Here is a 23170-nt window from a genome sequence, read left to right as displayed (position 1 = left end):
AGTTCACAGCATATAGGCCAGACAGAGCAACGGCTCATTTGGAAGCTAAGACCTACAAAACTGATAGTGACTTTCTTGGAGCATTATCGCTGCATTATTGTCACATTTTAGTCATGTTTTTCTCTTTTTTGGTCATGTTTTGTCTGTTTCTGTACCTTTTTGGTCCCGTGTTGGACGCTTCATCACTTTTTTCCTTACTTCATGACACTTTTTGTTGTGTTTTCATCCTATTTTTTGTCTTTTTGTTCAAGAAGAGATTGATAGATTTAGGTAAAGCCGGTGGGGGTTAAGAGGTTAACATGAGACTAGTGTCAACCAGTAACTCAATGGTTACTGGTCACTCACCATGTAATTTATTCATTTGGTTTATTTGATAGGGACAAACACAAAAACATAGACAAACTGCATGTCTGATGCAATTGTAGATGTGTCGTTAAAGAGACTAGATGCAAGTTGGTCATTTTATACTCACTACTGCCACCTCAGGTCTTATGCGTAACTGAAGTCTCTATATCAAGCTCGTGCGTGACGGCACTTCTGACCCGAAGTAACACCTTTTTGAGTGACAGTGCAGGATTTTAGAGGCAGGTGTGGTGAACAGGTCTGAGCTCATTCTACACATTAGGACATTGCTGCATAGTCCTTTTAAATGGAAAGCTTTGATGATTTTGCGATGTATTATGGCTTCTTGTGATATGGATATATCTATGCATTACTGAATATTACATGTCATTTATAATCATTTGAAACTGTAACATCGTGACACCATTCAGCGATTTCATCTATTCCTTAAGTTTGAAAATGATTGGTATTAGACAGTGCCTCAGATCCTGTGCCTCTTTGCGCACTCACTTGTCATTACGATTACAGGCTACAGCAATCCTCACACAACCATCTGCCAATCACATTAATCAATCGCTCTCAAGGGAAAGCCCACACTTCATTGACTTGAAGAGACCGTGTCTTCAGGAGCTTGTTTAACGATGCACAGAGCTCCAGATGGGGTTCACAAAATGTTGCTATAATGAACTGAAAATGTTTGAACAAAACGTAATTACTCACAAAGACCAAAACGCGTCAGCTAATATTACCCAAATCCTCTCAAACTAACATTTAACTTGTCAATATATTGCGTATATCTGTTGTTTTAGCCTTATTTTATTCTAAAATCATGAAATATATAAAAACGATTTAGTGAATATGCCTGCTTTCTACTACTGATTGTGATTCATCTCTAAAAGCTAGTGGTTTTACACAAAATTATACCTCAAAAAGTCATTCATTACCTTCCAACACCATCCTTCTTTCAACTCAATACAATCCACCAAAAGCCTGTGTGAGTGACAGGTGCTGCGTCAGACCCCGCCCCCTATTGTCGCGTGTGGCGTTCAAAGACGGTCCATGAAAAGCTTATGATTATTCTGTGCCTTCCTATTGTTGTGCCACGGCTCTGGAGGCCTATAGCGTTACACCCGCCGTTATTATTACCGTGTCCAGGGACGAAATGCAGACACAGCCCCCCCAGCGATCACAAAGGCCCAAAATAACAAGGCATTAGCCACTGACACACTGCCCTATCATTACAGCGTGACGTAATGGCCAGTGAGAAACAGTAGCGGCGCTAGTAGACTTACGGCTGTGTCAAAAACTGCAATTTTAGGATTTAAAGCCTCATGGTCTTCTTCATCCAAAGCCCCCTTTGTTTGCTAAATGAAGAGAGCAGGAACAGGATTTTCAAAAGTTAATGATCAAGCTCCTCCCCCTGCCTCCTGATTGGCAGGCTGGTTCACAGGAAAAGCGTGTCTCATTGGTCGACGTGGGAGGATACTAGACTCTGATTAGTTGCTGAGATCTGGGAAAAGTGGACCTTACAAGAAATAATAAAAACATTACTTACTTTACATCAAAATGAAGACCAGGTGGTTAATTTTGCACATTTTATAACAGTTGTAAAACATGTAGACTTCCAGACTATCACTTTAAAGCGTATTCAATTTGCTAACTTTAATACAATAGAGGTGAAATTATACATCTGACCTCTACTGAGTGTGGCCCAGTTGTTTGTATATTTTTCTGTATGTCGCCAAGTTAAAAAAAAGTTTGAACACCCCTGATCTAAAGCAAAATTTTGTGATTTTGACATGGTTAGACAAGGGATTTACATTTTTGTTAGATTTTAAAAGGCGGGTGTCATGCTAAATCAACTTTTTAGAGCTTTTTATAATGTAGTTGTATCTTGTTATTGCCTTTGTGTTTTGGTCTAACCTTTGAATCTTCAGCAGCAGCTCATACAAGAGGTGGTTCATACATAGCACCTGCAATCCGTCCCAAGCTCTTGAACATCTTGGACGCTTGCATCATATTCATTGAGGATGTCAGGAGCAAGTATAGGTTTGGGACTCTTTAAAACAAGGGCAATAAAATCACTCACTTTGTTCAATCAATACATTTCTCCAGCATTTCCATCATCACCTCGGACGCTGTCTTCATCCATCACGGACAGATACGCACCCATAAAGCTCACTTACACCCTCCTGATCGACAAATGTTCGTTTAATAGAGGCCAACTGTTGTGGGGCTTTGAGAAATGGACTCCCCACGATGGCCAAAAAGGAAACGGGATTTACTGTGCCACAGAGAGAGAGGGAGAGGGAGAGATTTTTGGTTGATGCCAGTCAGACATAAATTAAAAATCCCAGCGTGGCAGTAAAGCAAATGAACCAGCATGAATGAAGGCAATCATTCGCACTAATAAACTCGCCTAAATGCCAAGTTTAACAGCCTCCCAGAACGACTTGGCAAGACAAGAGGCTAAAGTGGTGCTTCTTTGGCTACATTTATTTTAAACTTCATTCATGGGATAAATTCCTGATAGCAGAGAATGGACAAGAATCCGTGAGGTCCTGGGACTTTTTTCCCCAGACATATTTGAAAGTCACATGGTATATTTGGATTGGCAGGCATTCAGTTTTGAAATGGTCTTTGTGCTGTGCTATTAACCATATTAAAGTGATAGTCTGGAAGTTAAAATGTTTTACAAATGTACTAGATTTTGTATAATTGACCATCCGTGTCTCAAATTTGATTTGCAGTACAAATAATATGAAATAATTATATTTTTTTCTTTGTTGATTTCAGCAGCTAATCAGAATCCTGGGCTATCACTTCGACCAATGAGAAGAGTTTTCATGTGAACCAGCCTGTCACGTCCAATCAGGAGGGAGGGGGTGGGGGATTGATTGGTTACTTTTGAAAGCTTTTTCTCGTTAGCCTCATTTAGCAAACTAGGAACTTGATTGTTTACTTCCAAATTTCACTCTATCCTCACTTAGCAATTTTACAGACTATCCTTAAAGGGACTATACAGAGTTTAAAAATGTTAAAACTAAGTATTTTCCTCCGCCTACATGGGTAGAGCCCAGACCTATTCATCACAACTGCCTCTAAAATCCTGCACTGTCACTCAAAAAGTTGTTACTGCGGGTCTGAAGTGTCTACATGCACGAGCTTAATATAGAAGCTGCAGTTACGCGTAAGACCTGAGGTGGCAGTAGTGAGTATAAAAATTACCAGCTTGCGTCTAGTCTCTCTAAGAAAGGCTCTCAGGTGGAAGTCAACCCACAAGGGAAGAGACGAAGGGGACGCTCATACAACACCTGGAGAAGAGAGCTTGACACATAAGAGAAACTAAATCCTCCTGGGGTGAACTCAGAGAAACTGCCCAAGGCAAGACCCGCTGGAGAGCTGTCGTTGATGGCCTATGCTCTGAAAAGAGCTGAAATGAGGAAGAAGGATATTGTCCAGCCCTGTCTGATTATGAACACAAATGTAAAGTGCAGCAGTACACAGCAATACAACACAGATGGACAAACATTCACTTTGTAACAGGTCAGATTGTGGACATGTTGCAGCAAGTTTGGCCATTGTTAAACTGAATTATTTAAAGTATCTTCTTACAGTAAGGGGTAATGAGTCTCATCTTGAGAGGGGAGCAAACAAGATGAGAATTAGATCACGTGATTCCAAAAAGTGTCGTCAGCCAGTGTGGAGGTGAATCTTTAACACCTCCTGTACCAAAACAATGTCCTTCAAACACACAAAAATGCTGACAGTCAAGTGCAAACTCACAATATTGCTTGCAGTATATTGAAAGGCAATGTTCTGTTCAATATTTTGGTAACTCGATCTACAACATCCGAAAGAAGACTTTATTCTTTCCAAGCTATTCAAAAATGGACAGTAGCATCTTGTCTATGCTCTGTCTGAGTGCACCTGTCACTAAGCCTCCTCTCCACCCACTGGAGTCTCATTACAATAATCAATAATTAAAACCCTCCTTTTCATCAGCACCACAGACGCTACTCCTATTGGCTGCGCCCGCCACCCCGCCACCGTATTCCGGCTGCAGCCACTACAACCCCCTCCCCCCTTCCCCCGGTCTTTGAACCCCGGGCCAGTCAATTTGTGTAGAGGCATTCATTTTTAAAGCGCCCCTGTCAGTGGGATTATAAAACAGGGGAGTAAGCTGCAGACGCGAACAATGCGACGGGCAGAGAAAGAAGAGGGACGTTTGGTAGCAACCCGGTGCGTGGATTGCAAAGACCATTTCCTAAGGACCACCGCCATACTGAGGAGATATCTGACAAGAGGGGCTGTGGACTTGAAAGGGGTTGTTAAACTGGGACAAAAACAGCGTTAGAGAAAGGCTAGAACGCAGCGAAAACAGGTCCTAACTACGTCAAAACCTCCAAGTCAAAACACAGGGGAGTCTTGGACTAAACAAGAGCAGGGAAAGATACAAAATACTCATCACTTTAATTCATACTCGTGCAATCTGTGCCATAAAGTGAACAAAAACCCATCATTAGCGAGACAAAACAAGGAGGAATCTAGGACTAAACCAGTGCAGGTATGGAGTCAAATGAGAAATGAACTACTCTGCAAAATCCAGTTATAAATTAGGACCAAAGATGGCATTCTTTCACATTTTCCGTCAGTGACTCAGATGCACCGGCTCGAGTGCAACACCGCCATTTATATCCAAAGCAAAGACACTATTAGGATTATGCAGCACATGGAGGCAAGAGGTGGTGGCAAGTCACGGATAGGAGTGTCTCAAATGTCAAATAAACTATGAGCCATTCGGTAATCCCTAGACAAACAGAGTAATTAAGAATAGGTTGGTCAGAGATGAGTCATTTGTCAAAAGTGTCAAAAAGCAGGACTTTACAAGGTACAAGCGTAACGTTAAGTGACATTTTCATCCATGCTACCCAATATAGCAGGGATAAAAGTCCAAATTTACTCACACCGCCATGCATCTTCACCAATTAATGACAGCGTTGCACATTCATCAACTTATATGAGCAATAAATGCCAAAGTTAGCTGGGCGACTCTTGCTTTTCGCCCAATAAACCTCGATAGCCATGTAATCCTTGAGAAAGCACTCGTAATTTAGGTTTAGACCAGTCCAAGCCGGGCCATTTGTCAGTTCTGTCTTGAAGCATTACCAGGAATACAGCAAGTGCAGGGATGACATTACCCATATACAAAGTTGTCAAAAGTTGTGGAGGATAAAAGCTTTTTGCATGCCACACCTGTCAGCTCTAGGGCTTAGTTTTGCGGTCACTTCACCTTTGTATCTTTCCAGGACATCGACTTAAATGATCCATAAACACCAAAGTTAGTTGGACTGCTCCTCCTTTTTACCCAATAAACACCCAAAGCTGGGTAATCCTTGAGAAAACACTGGTCCAAGAGAAACCATTCGTCAATTCTGTCATCCAGCAACACAGCATGAATGATATGAGTGATATGTATCCATACAAAGTGCTCAAAAGTCATTCATGCAGGACTCTGGCTGAAGGAATGAATTTGCATCCCACACCTGTCAACACCGCACTCAAAAGGATCAATATTGACAATGCTACTCTGGCCCCAATTACTTTTTGCGCTCATTTTTTTTTTTCTTTCTTTTACCTTTGTATCTCTCCAAGACGTCTTCGTACGCCTGGGCAAATTCCTTCTCCTGGTTGTGGTTGGTGGGCAACAGCCCCGGTATGAATCCAGCCATAGCGGAGCGAGGGTCGGGCTGCAGTCTATACCGCAGTAAACCCCCCTCTCCAAGGGCTCGGCGCGGCGGCTGCTCCTCCTTGTATCCACCGGCGTCCAATACAACAACAAAACTAGTGGATGGAACCGGGCATTGGCGCTGGAGGAGTCCCCGCAGCACGCTTCCAGACAGCTTAGGTAATCCACAGGCAAGCTTAAAATAGACAAAAAAGCATCCGAGTGTTTATCAAAAGTGTTACATAAACGCTATCTATCCATTATCGCGGCTCTCCGATGGTGTGTGCCACAGGGGCGCACAGACGCATCGCTCGCCTTCGACTTCCACTTCTTCTTCTTCTTCTTCCAGCCGGCGAATAGGTGCTTTCCGCAGGCTCCTGTGAGTGTGAACTGGAGGGGGGGGAAGAGCCTCCGAAAGGGGGGGGGGGAGGCAGGGTCGGTCTGTTTCCGTCCCCGGTGCGGTAGGGGAGGGAGGCTGGACTGGACTGACTTCCTATCCCGGGCTGAGTCGGCGCGTCCTCTGGCTGCTAATCTTCCAGCAGCGTGCTCCCTGTGTAGCAGCAGCAGTAATGGCCGCGCTCGTATCCAATAGCTTTGCGGCTCTAGTTTTGGCAGGCTGTGAATGTGTTTGTTCTCTCCTCCTCCTCTCAGCCTCCCTCTCTCTCTCTCGCGCTAACTATACCCCGGGACGGCCATCTCTCTCGGGCCGGGCCGCGCCAGGAAGCTTCGCCGCAGGAATGCACAGCCGGTTCGGGCAGAGCGGCTATAGCGTCGGGGGCTTCGGTAGGAAGAGCGTGGGGTCAGGGCGCCCTCTAGAGGCGAACCCAGATGTTACCGCGCTTCGTTTATTTGACAGACCACAGACCAGAGGGGGACCGGAGGGGGAGGCAGAGGGGGGAGGCCCTAATTGTTATGGAGCAACCGGTGTCAAGGCAGTAATTAGACCCCTTAGCAACAGCTGCGAGGCGGGCGAGTCATCTCCATGGCAACAACAAGCTTTGCATCTGCGTTAAAGTGCATGTTTTACAAATTATTACCTAGTTTTTGCAATTATTTATGCTCCAAAACTAGAGGGGTAACTCTTTTGGTTGCATTGCCCTGCCACTTAGACCTCCGTCCCCGTCCCACCTATTCATCAATAAAGTTCGATTTACACAATAACAAATTATCGGTCAGTGTTTCTGAGTTTTTGGAGTCATTACCCCCCACTTACCCCCACTTTAATCAAGAGCATTTTCTCCAGTTCGGCTTTACCCAAATCTTAAAGTTTATCTATGCCTAGGCTAGAGTTTGGGAATGTGATGTCATATATCGCTAAGCATTATGGGATTAGCAGCAATTGTAAACTAATGGAGATTTTAAAAGGTAAAATACTAGAGTTATTCTTGACATTAAAACACTTGGACACAGCTTTTTTCTTCACTTTTTACACTGTTTTTAGCTAATGTTAGTCAATGGAAATGTATGCTGCAAAGATGGCGGATCTGGAACTTCCCGAACTCTATATGCCAAACGGCCTCATTTGAAAGCTAAGACCTGCATAAGTGATATTTTCGTTTTTCATCACATTTTTAGTCGCTCTTTTGTGGCTTTTAATGTCACTTTGTTATTGCACTTTCATCCTCGTTTTTTTGTCTCCATTTTGCTTTTTTTCGAACAGCTTTTAGACTTGGGTAAAGCCGTACTGGAGACAATGTGCTCGCTTCAGGTCGGGGTTATGAGGTTGCATTTTTCTCTCTTTTTTTTTGCATTTTTGTCTTTTTTTTTGTGCTTTTTTTTTGTTGCATTTTTGTAATTCTTTAGTTGCTTTTCTATATTTTTATGTCGCTTTTTGTCTAATTTTTGCTACGTTTTCTGACGCGTTCTTGATGCTTTCTTCCAAGAAGCTTTTAGATTTGGGTAAAGCCGAACGGGAGAAAATGTGCTTGGTTCAGGTGGGGGTTAAGAGGTTAAATAGGACTGTCACGATAACAAAATTTGAAGTTTGAAATATTGAGGCAGGAAAATGTTGCGATAAACAATATTATTGAAGACCTGTCACAGAAACTAACTCTAAAGCTTAAAAATGGCCGCAAAGCTTTGTTTGAAAGGGACTCAAATCTTCAAATATTCTACAATGAAAGTGAAATACAACAAACCACAATTTACTTTGGATAAAAATAATGTGTTACCGAGCCCCCCCAAAAGTCGATATAGTAATGATCGTGTCCGCCCTTCTTTTAACCTCTTACCCCCTGTCTTAAATAGCCCAATATAAAAAAGTCTTAAATCGCTTATAGGGCTTCACAAAATGAAACTTCAATCAAACAGGAATCATTTAAAAAAAAAACTCTATCTCAAGCATTGTTTTGCAAAATAATGCTGACTTCAATGCAATATAAGTGGCAACACAATGCTCGTTTATATTGGTTTTTCATTCAGCAAATTGCTGCTAAATAGCTTTGCAGCATTGATCCTAAAATTCAAAGCAATCACTAATAATGTCCTTCGGGGGCCGTGAAAGAATCCCATGCTGTACACGCCGACACAAATAAAATATGTAGGAAATATATCTTCTAAGTCTCTCGTGTCCCACTGCACTAAATCAGAATCCTGCAGAGGTCAGTCCCATACGCTGCATTAGGGGTTCGCAGATTAAATTAATCCCACAGAGGCTCATATAGACCGCCTCATCTTTATTATTTCTGGTAACAATACACTAAACTAACAATTAACTGCCTGCCGTGAACAAAAGCAATAAGACATGGCTTAATTTCACATCGTATTTCACTTTTATCACTCCCAGTCCACCTGCCAAACAAACTGCCCTCATTGTACAGATAAATATATGCGATTCCCCCTAGTGGTGAAGACTAAGAATTACAACGAACCCTTTGACCTTTGTTTGTTTAGTACATGCAACATTACATCCAGATTATCAGAGGAAGTATAAAAGATTGAGGTTACATTTAACTTTACAGCACAGTGATACGCACCAATACCCACTCTGGGATCGCTTTAGGGAACAAATTGGATCAATCTTGAAGCGTCGGCCGCCTAAATCAAGATAAATCCAGCTGTTGTGATTGAGCAGACTCGGATTATTCATCCACCTGGATCTCTGAGCATGTTTGAACCAAGAATATACAAAATTAACCCTTCAGACCAGTCCAGACCGGTCTAAAATTGACAAGGAAGCTGCTATTTTGTTTGTATTAATTCTTCAATTGATCAAGGTGAGGTTCAATATGTTCTACTTCTCCCCACTTTATTTCAAGCAGCAGTGTATAAGTGATTGTTATTGTGCAGTTTATCCTTTCTGTTTTGTTCCTGGCACACTATTTCAGTTTAGTTGAGTACCGTTTATTTGCCATTTGGACTATAAAACAAATAAAATTAAAAAATGTGCAAGGAGCTCAAAGTGCACGGTTAACATTTAAAAGAACATTACATGATATGAAAACAAACAAATGCCACATAAAGAATGTAAGGGTAAAATACTGTACAATAAAAAATCCATACAAAATTGAAAGTGCCTTGTTTTAAGTGATCACAGCTTGTAGAAAGAAACTTTTTATAGCAGAACAGCAGAACATTTGATAGAGCTGTACCTTTTCCTTGAAGGAAGCGTTTCAAAAATGGCCATAGCAGCACAAAGGCATCATTAAACAAACGGGCCATCGAATTAAATACTGAGATATGTTCTTACCTGAGCTTAGATGAGTTGATGCATACCTCTCTGGGCTTTACGTGTGTGCTCAGTCACACAAAAAGACCAAAGATGTTGTTTACATTTAGCCTCTCCTCCTCTCTATGGACCCAAACGGGGCTGAAATTAGAAGCGACCAAGCTCTTCCACGTTTTCCCTATTTAAATATGGTTACATGAGCCTTTACATGATCTAAGTACAGCTACTATATTGTAAGGTGTAATAATACCAGGACTAGTTTGAAATCCGCACAGTAATATCTTCACTTTACTGTGCGGATGTCGAACTACTCCTGGTATTATTACGCCTTACAATATAGCTTAGAAAATCCACATTGTTTAATTTTGTGTAATTATACTTTATCATGTAACACTTCTCGCAACCATATCTAAATAGGGAAAACGTGGAAGAGCTTGGTAGCTTCTATCTTCAACTCGTTTGGAGCTATAGGAGAGGCTAAATGCTAACACCGTCTGTGCTGTGTTCACGTGACTGAGGGCACACGTGAAGACCAGACAGGTACAAATGAACTCGTCTAAACTAAGGCAAGAACATATCTCAGTATGTAAAAACGGTGGCCTATTCTTTTAAATAGGGAAAACTTGGAGAGAGCTTGGTCGCTTCTAACTTCACCCCCTCACCATCTACAGTCTTTTTGACTGAGCGTATACGTAAACACCAGACAGCTACGCATCAACTCGTCTAAGCTCAGGTAAGAACATATCTCAGTATTTAATAACGGTTGCCAATTCCTTCAACAATTTGTGAAGCCCGATTGAAGAGTCTAGTTTTGTATGTGGCCTCCAAAGTGCAGCCAATGGTCCTGCAGGCTGATCGAACCACTTTGTTCAAAGTTTTCTTTTCTTTCAGAGCGAGACCAAACCACACAATAACACAACTGGTTAGAAAACTCACTTACACAATAAAAATGCTTGAAATAAATCAAATGAAATAGATTTACTCATATCCAGGACTTCAGATTTTAGGTTAATTGGACTGATATGAGAGATATATACAGTATATCAATTTCTCTGTGAAGTTGTTTATCTTTTCCATAAAAAGAATAGTGGTATGGGCCCACATCATCAGCTTATATCTAGTAGTACAGTTACAGCGTACAGGGACAATATACAGTCGGGCCCGTGTTGGTGTCCCTCTGGAGCCCTGATATCAATGGATTTCAGATGACACTGATGTCGGTTGTCGTCCACTGATGCACTTACAGTAGCTGCGTGTTTCTGTCCTCTTTAGACCAGTGTCTGTGTCTCCAGCTGCACTCTGAATGTGACACTCCGCCAAAAGGACATACAGTTCTCCACTCCACAACGCCTAAAACAACTTTCGCTGAGAAAAACTGCTAAATGATTCATGCTTCGATCAAACCAGGATGCTACTTCACATTTGAGAAGCACAAGGTGTTGAATTTATGGTGTAGTAGAGCTGTGGTTCTCAAACTTTTCACGCCAAATACACCTAGATCGAGGCTAAATTAGGACTAACCTGTGTCTAGAAAAGGAATCTACTTCAGTGCACTTTCGACCTTCACCTCCAGCGAAGCAGCAAAAATGTCAAAGCCTCCACACAAGTTCTTTGCTAAAACATGAAAGCTATTGAACTTCAAACAATATGATGTGATTATGAACTGCTGATCCTTATTACAGAGGCTCAATGGGACAAATTACACCCTGAATCAGAGCTATTGTGCACGACATGAAGCAGCGTAAATCTTATGATATTGTTCAAGAAAAGAGCGCGGCCTTTGTTAGTACGGAGGAAAAAATAACGTGCAAATTCCAGTTTCCAATAAAACTCTGAACAAACACCATGAATCAATCCAGCGCCAGTAGATGGGACTCTATTATTGGACATGTTTTTTGGAGCAGAAAGTCTAGGAGTCAAACCTCTTTCCACCCGCCTTAACCAAGGGCATTTTCTCCAGTTCAGTTTTAAGCTTCTGGACTGGAGCCTATAGGCCAGATTAATGGCTCATTTGAAAGCTAAGACCTACAAAACTGATCTGAATGGATATTTTTTCTTGCGTCGTTGCCGTGTTGTCGTCACTTTTTTCACATTCTTTTTACACCTCAATTTTCTTCACATTTTTTGTCACTTTTTGTTACTTTTTTGTTGGTCTTTTGAGGCTTTGTTTGACACTTTTTGACACCATTTTGTCGCATTTTCACCCTTGTTTTCTTTTCTTTTCTTTTCAAGAAGCTTTTAGATTTGGGTAATGCCGATTTGGAGAAAACGTGCTTGGCTCAGGTGGGGTTAAGAGGTCAATGCAGTGTGAAAACCATGACATAATGTCCACTTGTCATCCCAATTATTCCTCAATGAAAAGTTAAATGCATAAAAAAGATCTCGCTGTTTTAAATGGTCACAACTTTAATAAACGTTGTATGGTTATCTTGGAGAAATTAGCAGAAATAACTCATTGTAGACACAGAAACAAGTGCCGCTTTGAGGGATTTACAGGGTTTCACAGATGCATAAGATAAAACTAATTTAATTTCAAAAGCAAAACTACCAACAGATGGCCAATAGCTTGCTCCTGTGAGGCTCCTGTGATCATCTTACTTACCTTCTCAAAACAAGGGCAGACATACTTATTTCAAGCTAAATTGACCTATTTTTAGATATACTTTTTGTAGTGCAGTACTTATGGTGTCTTTGTGCTTTCTTTCATTTCTTTATGGTTGTTATTATATGTTAGAGCTTGACGAACATGTTGTCCATGGCACACAGAAATATGCAGGAAAAACAATTATTCCATGCCCAAAGCCAGTGCACCAGATCAGATAATAAAAACTACGGTCACAAGACAAATTTAATAGTAATGCGGTCAGGATCTATTTCCGTCCTTTTACTTTGCTGTTATAACCAGTAACAACTAAAAACAAGTCTTAATTCTTATATCTGTTTCCGCAGATCCCAAGTGAAGGCTTAGACGTGTAATCGCGGAGATGGAGAGAGATTCCTGAAGTCACACGAGGCACATCATGACGTCACTGAACAGGAAACACTCGTTATACGCTTCACTTTGAAAAGAGGACGTTTGGACAAAGTAAAGAGCGTCTCGTTCCCGATCGGTCTCGGTCTGAGGAATTGTGCAGCACTAATTATATTCACAGCGGTTTCTCAAACTGGGGTACATGCACCACTGGGGATTCCTCACTGCGAAAAGTGATCTTGAAATGAGTGAAATTTTCTTGAAATAAGTAAATTAGTCTTTGATTTGAGAATCTAATTCCAACAAATCTGTCCATGGGGAAAGATATTTACACTTAATATAGAAGCTGCAGTTACACGTATGACCTGAGGTGGCAGTAGTGAGTATAAAATGGCAAATTTGCATCCAACCCCTTTAAGATAAGACAATTTAAGACAATGATTACAAAAAAATGAAAGGAGAAGCCACTAAATTAAAATGTTAATTGTGGTCTAAATTCATTCCTAACTTTTCTAAGATGTTTGTAGCATCCCAATTCTTCACAGAGAGAAGTTTATAGGCACATTTTAGAACATGCAGGGTAACTTTTCAGGGTCAAACTTGCCTGCAAGTTCATGAAATTGATTCAAACGCTTTATAAATAGATGCACAGCATTTTCCCCAAAATGTCTGACCTTACAATATACTAAACGAGGACAAATCAAATTTAGTCCTACTACTTGGAAAATAAAATCAGGTATAGAGTTCGGGAAATTCCACAGTTACCATGGAGATCCGCCATCTTTGTAGCTGTTAGCATACATTTCCATAGATTAACATTAGCACAAATAAAAAAGTGGAGAAAAGCTATGGAACAACTCTGCTAGCTGCCGAGTTACTGCTGGTAAATACATCAAACTCACAGTGGTGTCCAAGTGTTTTAATGTGAACAATAACTCCAGTTTTTTTACTTTTAAAATCTACATTAATTTACAATTGCTGCTAATCCCATAATGCTTAGCGATATGACATCACATTCCCGAACTCTACAGTGCCTTTAAGTGTAAATATAAGATAAGAGAAGATAAGCCTTTATTGATCTCACAATGGAGAAATTCAGTGAATCACTGTCTTGCCCCATGGACAGATTCCTTGAAATTAAATTCTTAAATCAATGAAAATTGTACTTATTTCAAGATGACTTTTTGCAGTGTGGGGCTTCTTCAGGTTGGTCTCAGGGTCATCTTTTAGCTGTGCTTTAGTAATGACTTAAATGTAGGTGTTTTTCTAGATTAGGCCTGGTTTAGACACAATTTAGTCCAATTTAGAGCTATTTCAGTGCAGCTGACAGCCTAATTAACTTAGAGCTGCTGCAAATACTGCAAAACACTGTCCTGTCCTCGGTTCTGTGGGCTCAAGTCTCAGCTCTGACAATTTGAGAGGTTTGGCATAGACACATTTTAGTCCCAGTTTGATCTCGTGGCGCTTGAAATGTCAAACACTTTATGAGGTGGTGAAACTTTTAAGAATCTTCCCTACAGTGTCCTCTAGCAGCACATAATTAATCACAAATAAACTGGCAATATGTGCTTGGACAAAATACCTTTTGAGTTAAAATATCAAACAACAATAAGAGTCATGTTCCTCTACGGTCAGTGGGAGGTGCCAGAGACCCACAGATTGAGCCCCAAACTCCTCTCTCTCTCTCCAATCTCCCCTCCTATGCACTGTCTGACCCTCTATCCACATTATATAGTGCCTGTGTAACTTCCCACAATCCTTTTCTTCTCCTTTTCTTCATGACTTCCTCCACACTCCATCACTCTTCTCTCTCATTCTCTCGCTCCAAATTAAAATTCAACCTCCTCCATCTTTTCCCCACATATAACTATTTATTTTGGCCCCTTCTTTTGTCAGCCTCCGTCGGCCATTTTTCCCCTCCTGCCCAGCGGTCGCCGTGGAGACAGAAGCGAACCCCCCCCCCTCCTGTCGTCATGGATACGGGTCCTCGGAGAGAGGGGGCTGTCTTTCGAGATGCCTGATCAGAAATGTAAGTGAGCGGTGAGAATCGCTGGAGGAGTGTGAGGCAGGACGGCGGGCAGCTATGGGACATGCAGGCAGCGGGAAGGGGTCCACAGTCATAAATAATGTGGAGAGGGGGGAGAGGGCCACTGCGGGCTCACACTTGTGGGATATAAGGAAAATGCAATATCAGCTTTTTGTAGCCATGAGAACAAAGGGTTGCATTGTAACAGTATGGCACAACACTGTATCTTTGTCACTATACATACATTGCTGCAATTTGGTAGATTTAAGGCATTAAAATCAACAAATAATGAACATCTAACATCTAATACAGTATTTCCAGCGTCATAGATACTGAATACTTGAATCCAGAGTCATAATTTTGAGTAACTTTCAATTATTTAGAATACAGTTACTTTCCTAAAATCAAAGGTATACATCAATACTCGAAAGGGAGAGAAATGTAAAGCTCTGCAATGCCTCACTTTTCATAATCAATTATCTGTCTCTCATCCCAGAACATAAGTAAAGATTTAAAACTCCTAACGTCACAGTTCATGCACCTCCTGTCGCATTTGCAAACTGTTTTTTGTGTTCCCAATCAGTTCACAACAGCCGTTTCAACAAACTTAGTCAACATGGTTTTAATCATACTATAAATATAATGCAAATCAATGTGAACTGCTACTCTGACAGGACAAAGTACATTTGAAGTCAAGTATTCAATATTCTGTAACTAAACACAATTTAAAAGTTTAAAGTCTATATCTGTTTTCAAATCTAGGCTGAAAACAGTTCTGTTGGCTGTGCATACGACAATGTTTACTTAATTCTATAAATACTTTAGTGTTTTAGTGATTGTATTTGCCTTCTAAGTGTAACTTTATCCTACTTGAATGTGTTCCTGCTCTGTAAAGCACTTTGTATTTTGTGTACATGCATTTTGCCTCACTTTAGCTGTCATCACATAATACCTGAATTCAATTAGATACCAAGCATGACGCTCAGAGATCTGATGCATTTCATTCCTATGTTTTAAAGGTATAATTACAGCTAAATCTGTTACTAAGCAGGTCATTCTTCCATCCTCTCCCTGGGTTTCAAAACACAGATTACATATCTGATTTTCAGAGCAGAACGTGAGAAATCACAACAGATTTTTTTTTTTTATCGTGTCTTATCTTTACACAGGGATTGCCTGGTTCATTCATTTGGACGGAGACGGTGGGAGCGGTGAAAGTCAAACAGAGGAAGCAGCAGCTGACGCCTCATTCTCATTCACAGAGAGTCCCAGAGTCTTCACTTTGTTGAGATGCTAATCCCGTACAGAGATTTATCCGCTCAGGGACTAATTAAGATGTTCAGTTCTTAACTTGCTCTGTCCCCAAAATATGAATCATGTGTACGAAGACAACGTCAACACCGAGATACAGTAAATCATACAAATAATGTTTTTCTCAAATAATAGTAACAATAAAGTCATTTTTCTGGGACAATAATTGCTTTTATGCGTGAATCCATTGTCCTCTTTGTTCAGATTAAATAAACTCTCCCTCTGTGTCTTATGAAAGGACTTAAGTGGGTTACTACGACTAAATGCGTCGGGCATTCCTGCTTCTGTCTGAATGGAAAGGAGGTCGATGTAAAGTTTGTGGACGGTTCCCATTAGGTCACGGAGGATCATCATAACAATAGATGCTTTTACATGTGTGCACTGTACAGATTAACCTTGTGGCCCTTGTGGATGACGCGTACAGTACATCAGTTATGTCATGTTCTTGTGTCCGCCGCCCGGTTGGGTTTTCTTCACTTCCTGCAATTTTCCAGCCATTCCTACTTTCTGTTTAAAAGCAGGAGCATCTAGGACTTTGCTCACATCATTTCTACAGTCTGATTTAAGGATGTTCAATCACCTATACTTCCTCTCACATATCCCCTGATCATTGAAAGGCAACTTTATAACTTCTCCACCCCTAACCAGGGTTGGGTACCATTAAACAATATGCTATCAGGGAAACAAGTTAAGGTATTACTGGTATCAAAAATATTATATAAAATAACGATATCAACAACAGGTGTCTCATTTTTTATGTTGTTTACCTTAAAATATCCATTAAATCCATTTCGTAGTCCCTCTGGAGGTAATACAAGTGTTATGGGGGGTCTTTCAACCACAATTGGAACTTTCCTGCCTTCGGGTAGGAGTCACCAATACACACTAATAGAGTTCGGGAAAGTCTACAGTTACCATTGAGATCCGCCATCTTTGCAGCTGTTAGCATACATTTCCATAGACTAACATTAGCTAAAAACTGTATAAAAAGTGGAGAAAAAAGCCGTGGAACAACTCCGTTAGCTGCAGAGTTACTGCTGGTAAATACATCTAACACACAGTGGTGTCCAAGTGTTTTAATGTGAACAATAACTCCAGTATTTTAACTTTATTTACAATTGCTGCTAATTCCATAATGCTTAGCGATATGACGTCACATTCCCGAACTCTGTAGAATCACGAAGAAGAAGCTAACAGGCTAAAGCTAACTGCGGGCTAGCGCCACTTAAACAGTATTTACAGCCAAGTTTGAGTGAAAAAAATGATCTCCATTGTGTAATTGGATGTACAATATCCCTCTCTCCCTTTGTCTTTTCTGTCAGTGTAGTATTTACTCTCAGGGAAAATTAATGAGTAAAAAAACGTAACATGCTACGGCACCTGCAGTGGCGCTTATGGCCTCTAGGGGCACGAGTTACTTAGTTCTGCTTTAAGTTTTAATGGTGGGTCCTGAGGCAGCACTTTGTTCCACCTCAAATAAATCATGAAAAGTGAAAAGTAATAGTCTCTACTTTTGGGTTTTTATGGTTCTTAATGATAAATTCAACATAGGTACCGGAAAAAGCATCATAAACCGTACCCTGTCCTCACTTTAATTCTGGTTATGTTTCACCAAACAATTAAGCAGAAGTAAGTGCCGCTTTTCTGTCCTCTGTGTAATTTGGATTTGATGTTTTGTTTTTGATCCTCCTGAACCTGAACTGCCAGGTCAGTCCCGCTCATCTGCCATTTTTCTCCATCAACCTGAAACATGCACGATGGGCTATTCCTCCTGACCAAACCTGTCAAGGAAGAGGAGCCGGGTCCCCGGGGTGTTAATAGACAAATTGTTCCTTTTTCATATTAGTCCAAAAATATAGCTCAATACCTCTACAACAACAACACCTGTATTTATAAAAACGTCAGTCAATAGAGTCTTAAAACTAGTACTGGGGACGTCTGTGTTTAAAATTGTGGTTTGACACGGAGCCAAAGACAATTCAGCTCAGGTGGTATAAATTTCGCCGAAGAACTCAGGCAGAGACCGCTGACTCAGGACGATCATGTGCCAGGATAAACCCTCCGCTGTTATAGCTATAGCCGGTTACAACCACCTGGTGCTGTCATAAACCACATCGCACTGTCGCCACATGTTCAACACAAAAGAATGAGCAAAAACACACTCCCGTAACAGGTCGCCTTCAACAATCTGCTTTTAATTAAAGAGAGACTTCATTCTCCAAGTGAAGTAAATGGAAAAGCCTCCAAATGACTAATCAACTACCTCACTGTCCTGGATGACTCACCGCAGCACAATACCTTTATTCATTTTGTCCAACTTTGTCTAATCGCTTGGTTGGATTTGAAATAGTGTTGAGAATCCAAAAGGCTATTCATAGAAGAAAGACAACTAGCAGTAATGAAGTAATGGCAGTTTTGTGGATTGAAAGAGGCCAACATACCACTGGCCTTGAATTTGATTAAATCTGAAATCTGCTCTTTCTTTCTTTCCGGTTCAGATCACTTGTCCACAAACCCTGTAATGTTTGACCATCAGCTACAACACACATTCCTCAGATTAAAACAACACAGCTGAGCGTAAAACCAGACTGCAGTTTTTATGAATGAACCGACATAATCCCTTCTGCAGCAGCCGCCTCCTCTGTGCATTTCCGCTGCGCTACAGTGTAAAGTACATTAAAGAGGGTTATGATAGTTACCGTGAACTCTGCGCTGTGACCTACATGACGCTGCTCTGTGGCCTTAAGTATCGAGGCCTGAGTTACTGTCAGCTCTGTTCTGGTCTGTCAAAACCTCTTCAGCGCCGACGGAATACAAACGAGAGTGACATTATGGGGCAGGGAGTTACACGATACAAGCCCTGACACTGCCCTATAAACATAACACACTTAGACACACTTACATAAGGGACATTTGAACTAGAAGCCGACTGATATGGGTTTTTCTAAGGCCGATGCTGATATGCTCGACCGATATTTTTGACCGATGTTCTTGGACGATTTTTCCAAATGTCTGGTCTATAATCCTGAAAAAAACTTGGCCGCTCCAGCAATGGTCAATCTTATTTTATCACTTTAGGTGATCCAATCATAGTTTCTGTCCCAGCTTTGATTAGTTGTTGTTAGCATTAGCATAATGTTACTAGCTGCGGCATTTTGCGTGGCGATCACAAATACAATAGTGGAGGTTAAAACTAACTCAGCGACTGAATTCTCCAGATTCTGCACTTCAAAAGGCAGCATGTCCATATTGACGGAGGTTTAGTTTAACAAACTTGACGCTAACCAACTTTCATTGCGATGTTTCTCACCTCCCCTGAGGCCTAGGGAGTTGTGGGAGGGCTCTTTCCAATTAAAAAAACGGGAAGTCTATCATTTTCTGTCCCGGAAATATCGGCTTTTTTCTGCGCTAAATCGGCCGATAGCCGATATTGTAAAATCCCCAAATATTGGCGGTCAGCCTCTAATTTGAAGAGCATCACCATGTTAAAGAGACAAGATTTTATACTCACTACTGCCACCTCAGGTCATACGTGTAACTGCACCTTCTATATTAAGCTTGTGCATGACGGCAATTCGGACCCAAAGTAAGAACTTTTTGAGTGACAGTGCAGGATTTTAGAGGCAGGAAAATGCTGAATTTTAACATTTTTAAACTCTGTATAGTCCCTTTGAAGCCACAATGTTTTAATTCACTTACACAATTCATACATGATATTATAATGAATTCTTCAGCCTTTAAAGTGGGATTACTCTATAATAAAAATTGACCGCCCTGAACCTGATATATCTTGACATCTTTGTGAACAATGAAAGATAGAGTGAGCAAAGTTTTACCTTTTCTAGTGATTTCATACATGCCAATTCTTCACAGGGAAACGTTTATAGCGCGCTTTCAAAGAGCAAAGGAGCTTTCACTGTCACGGTAACACTGGCCACTACTGCTCCACTGGTTCACGATCAGGAAAAAGACATTATACTGCCTGACAAAAAAAGGGCTTTAATATTTGGGTTGACCGCCTTGAACTTTGAGTACAGCAGCATTCATTGTGGCATTTTTCAATAAGCTTCTGTTTCTGTGGTGTCACAAGATTTTCCACCAAGATCTTGTAAAGATGATGGGAGATTGTGACCACTGTGCAAAGCCTTCTCCAGCACATCCTAAAGACTGTCAATAGGGTAAAGATCTGGACTCTGTGGTAGCCAATACACAATGACTCGTCCTCCCTGAACCTTTTCCTCCAGGCATTGTCATTTAGGAATATGGGCCTATATATATGGGAAGAAGAAATTCATTGATGGAATAACTTGGTCATTCAGGATGTTCAGGTCGTCAGGTGGACTAATTTTTTAGGCATATAGTGTTGCTGAGCTTTGACCTGACCAACATCCAGGTTGTTTTTCAAGGACGTTGTTGGGCCTGTAGGCTTTATTGTACAGGACAGAAAGGTCGAAATAGAGTGAAAGCCGCAAAAGTCTCCAATGCACAGCAGCAATAGTAAAAAACAATACAAATACAACTAGAAAATATAGCCGCAAGCGGCGATTATCGGCCCTCGCCGACCCCCCTGCCCCCCTTTGTCTCCCTCAATCTAAATTTACGGTATTGCTCCTGCCTTTATGTTTGTTTGTTTTTTTACGTTTTTTTAAGGGTCTTAGTTTTAGGATTTTTGGAATGCGCTAATGTGCCCTCTCGGTATCTAACAAAGTTTTTGTCAGAAAAAAAAAAAAGGTTTTTTCACAATACTGAGAACCCTGCTCTTGATTTATACATTATACAGAGAAAAATGTGAACACCGCGTTCCAAATTATTATGCAAATGGCATTTTTCTCTGATTTCCTAAACTGTCAACTCAAATGAGAGTCAGCATCATTTTCAAGTCTTTAACTGGTCGAGGATCATTTAAATGTGGTTGAAAAAATCTCCCAGTGAAAACAATGTTTTTTTCAAAAATAAATATAGTAAAAACCTCAAAATCCACTGTTCCAAATTATTATGCAACTCATCGTTTCAATACATTTTAAAGCTTGTAATTAACTGAAAATGGTCATTTGTTGAATTTGCAGCATTAGGAGGTATTTATATTACCTACCTATCAAAGTATATGTATATTTACTGAAGTCAAATCCCATTTCAATCAAAAAGATCTCAATAGGTCAAGTTACAGAGCCTCTCGAAAGTATTCATGCACCTTGAACTTTTGCACATTTTGTCATGTTTACAACCCTAAACATAAAGATTTGATTTTGATTTTTTACTGAACGTTCACACACAAGTAACAGACGACTGTGAAGTGAAAGCAAAATGATACATGATTCTGTTATTTTTGAAAGAATAGAAAAGTGAAAAGTGGGGTGTGCATAAGTATTCATACAGCATTTTCTGAGTGCATTAAATTGCCTTTATAACATTCCTAATGACTCCAGAATGTTCACACCTTGGCCTAACCATTAAATAGAGGCCACCACTACTCTCAGTATAATCACAGCTGTTCTTTTAGGCCCTCAGAGCTGTGGTCGGAGTGTATTGGTCACTAAACAACATCATGAAGGTCAAGGAGCACCAGAGAGGTCAGGGATAAAGCTGTGGAGAAGTTTAAAGCAGCGTTAAGTTATACAAAGATTTCCCAAGATTTAAACATCTCACGGAGCAACTGTTCAATCCATCATTCAGAAATGGAAAGAGTAAAGCACCACTGCCAACTTACCAAGGTGTGTTCCTCCACCTAAAATATCAGAGCGAACAAGGAGACACTGGTCAGAAATACAACCAAGTGCCCCAAGATAACTCTGGAGGAGCTGTGAAGTCCTGCTGCTGAGCTGGGGGAATCTGTACATGGGACAACTATAAGTCGTATCTACACAAATCTGGCCTTCATGTACGAGTGGAAGAAGAAAGCCATTATTGAAAGGAGGCCATAAGAAATCCCGTTTGAAGTTTGTAGAAGTCATATGGAGGACACAGCTCCATGTGGAAGAAGGAGCTTTGGTCAGATGAGAGAAAAATTGAACTTTTTGGCCCAAATGTAACGTTATGTATGGAGCAAACCTAACACTGCTCATGGTCCTGAGTGCACCATCCCCAGTGTCAGATATGGGGGGGAACATCATGCTGTGGGGCTGCTTTTCCTCAGCGGGGACTGGGGAGATTGTAAGAATAGTTGTGAAGATGGATGGAGCCAAATACAGAGACATTTTGGAGGAAAACCTGCTGGAGTCACAAGAGAACTGAGGCTGGGGCGGAGATTCACCTTCAGCAGGACAATGACCCTAAACACAAAGATAAATCTACAAAAACAAACATATTAATGTGTTAGAATGGCCCAGTCAAAGTCCTGACCTAAATCCTATTGAAAATCTGTGGAAAGACCTGAAAACTGCTGTTCACAAACGCTCTCCTTCTAATGTGACAGAGCTTGAGTTGTTTTGTAATGAGGAATGGGCTAAAATGTCAAACCTTGTAGAGTCAAACCCCAAAAGACTTGCTGCTGTTATTGCAGAAAATGGGGTTCCACAAACACTCTTAAAACAGATGTGTTAAAAACAACACAAAATGTGTTAAAAAAAAGCACATCCCCGTGTCTAGTTAAGGACTACACAACATGTGTTGTTTTTAACACAGTCAGTGTGTTGACATTTTTAACACATGAAATGTGTTAAAAATTTCAACACACTGACTGTGTTGTTTTTTACACATGTTGTGTAGTCCTTAACTAGACACGGGGATGTGCTTTTTTTTAACACATTTTGTGTTGTTTATCATCTAATATTCATTTTACTCCAAAATGAATATTATACATACTGTACATGCAGGAAGCACACTAAAATAATCACAAACAATATAATTAAAAGTAATTCTTTATTTATTATGAATTAGCAAATCACAAATATATAAAAAACATAAAAATGTCTTGGCAGTAGGCTAGAAACATGGAGGAAGTTTGAAAAAAACATTGAGTTTTAAATTTGACAGGTCTGATTTGCATTTTCCATGTTTACCATATAGTCATTAAGTTTACACCATACTAAAGTCACTACCATTGTGCCAAATGTGACCAGTCAATCAGGATGTTCACAAGCCACAATTTAGTTTGTCACGTGATTTCGCATCAAAGATAAGAGTTTT

The 23170-nt window shown here is 40.6% G+C and overlaps 1 protein-coding gene across 2 annotated transcripts in view; it reads right to left on the bottom strand.

Moving 5' to 3' along the window:
* macf1a (microtubule actin crosslinking factor 1a) overlaps positions 1 to 23170 on the bottom strand; it is a 309958-nt gene that overhangs the window by 258856 nt on the left and 27932 nt on the right. Inside the window, exon 1 of one of the 2 annotated variants that reach the window (XM_079570811.1) lies at positions 5981 to 7084. The exons of the other annotated variant lie outside the window; for it this stretch is intronic. Coding sequence (XP_079426937.1) covers positions 5981 to 6074 — 94 coding nt within the window. The 5' untranslated portion in view covers positions 6075 to 7084. Of the gene's footprint in view, positions 1 to 5980; positions 7085 to 23170 lie in introns of those variants that run through there. 2 annotated transcript variants of the gene reach the window in all.

Source organism: Gobius niger (genome assembly GCF_951799975.1).
Source record: "Gobius niger genome assembly, chromosome: 14".
In the NCBI taxonomy this organism is placed as follows: Eukaryota; Metazoa; Chordata; class Actinopteri; order Gobiiformes; family Gobiidae; genus Gobius; species Gobius niger.
The sequence above is the reverse complement of the archived record's forward strand: the minus strand, read 5'-3'. Positions and strand labels throughout refer to the sequence as shown.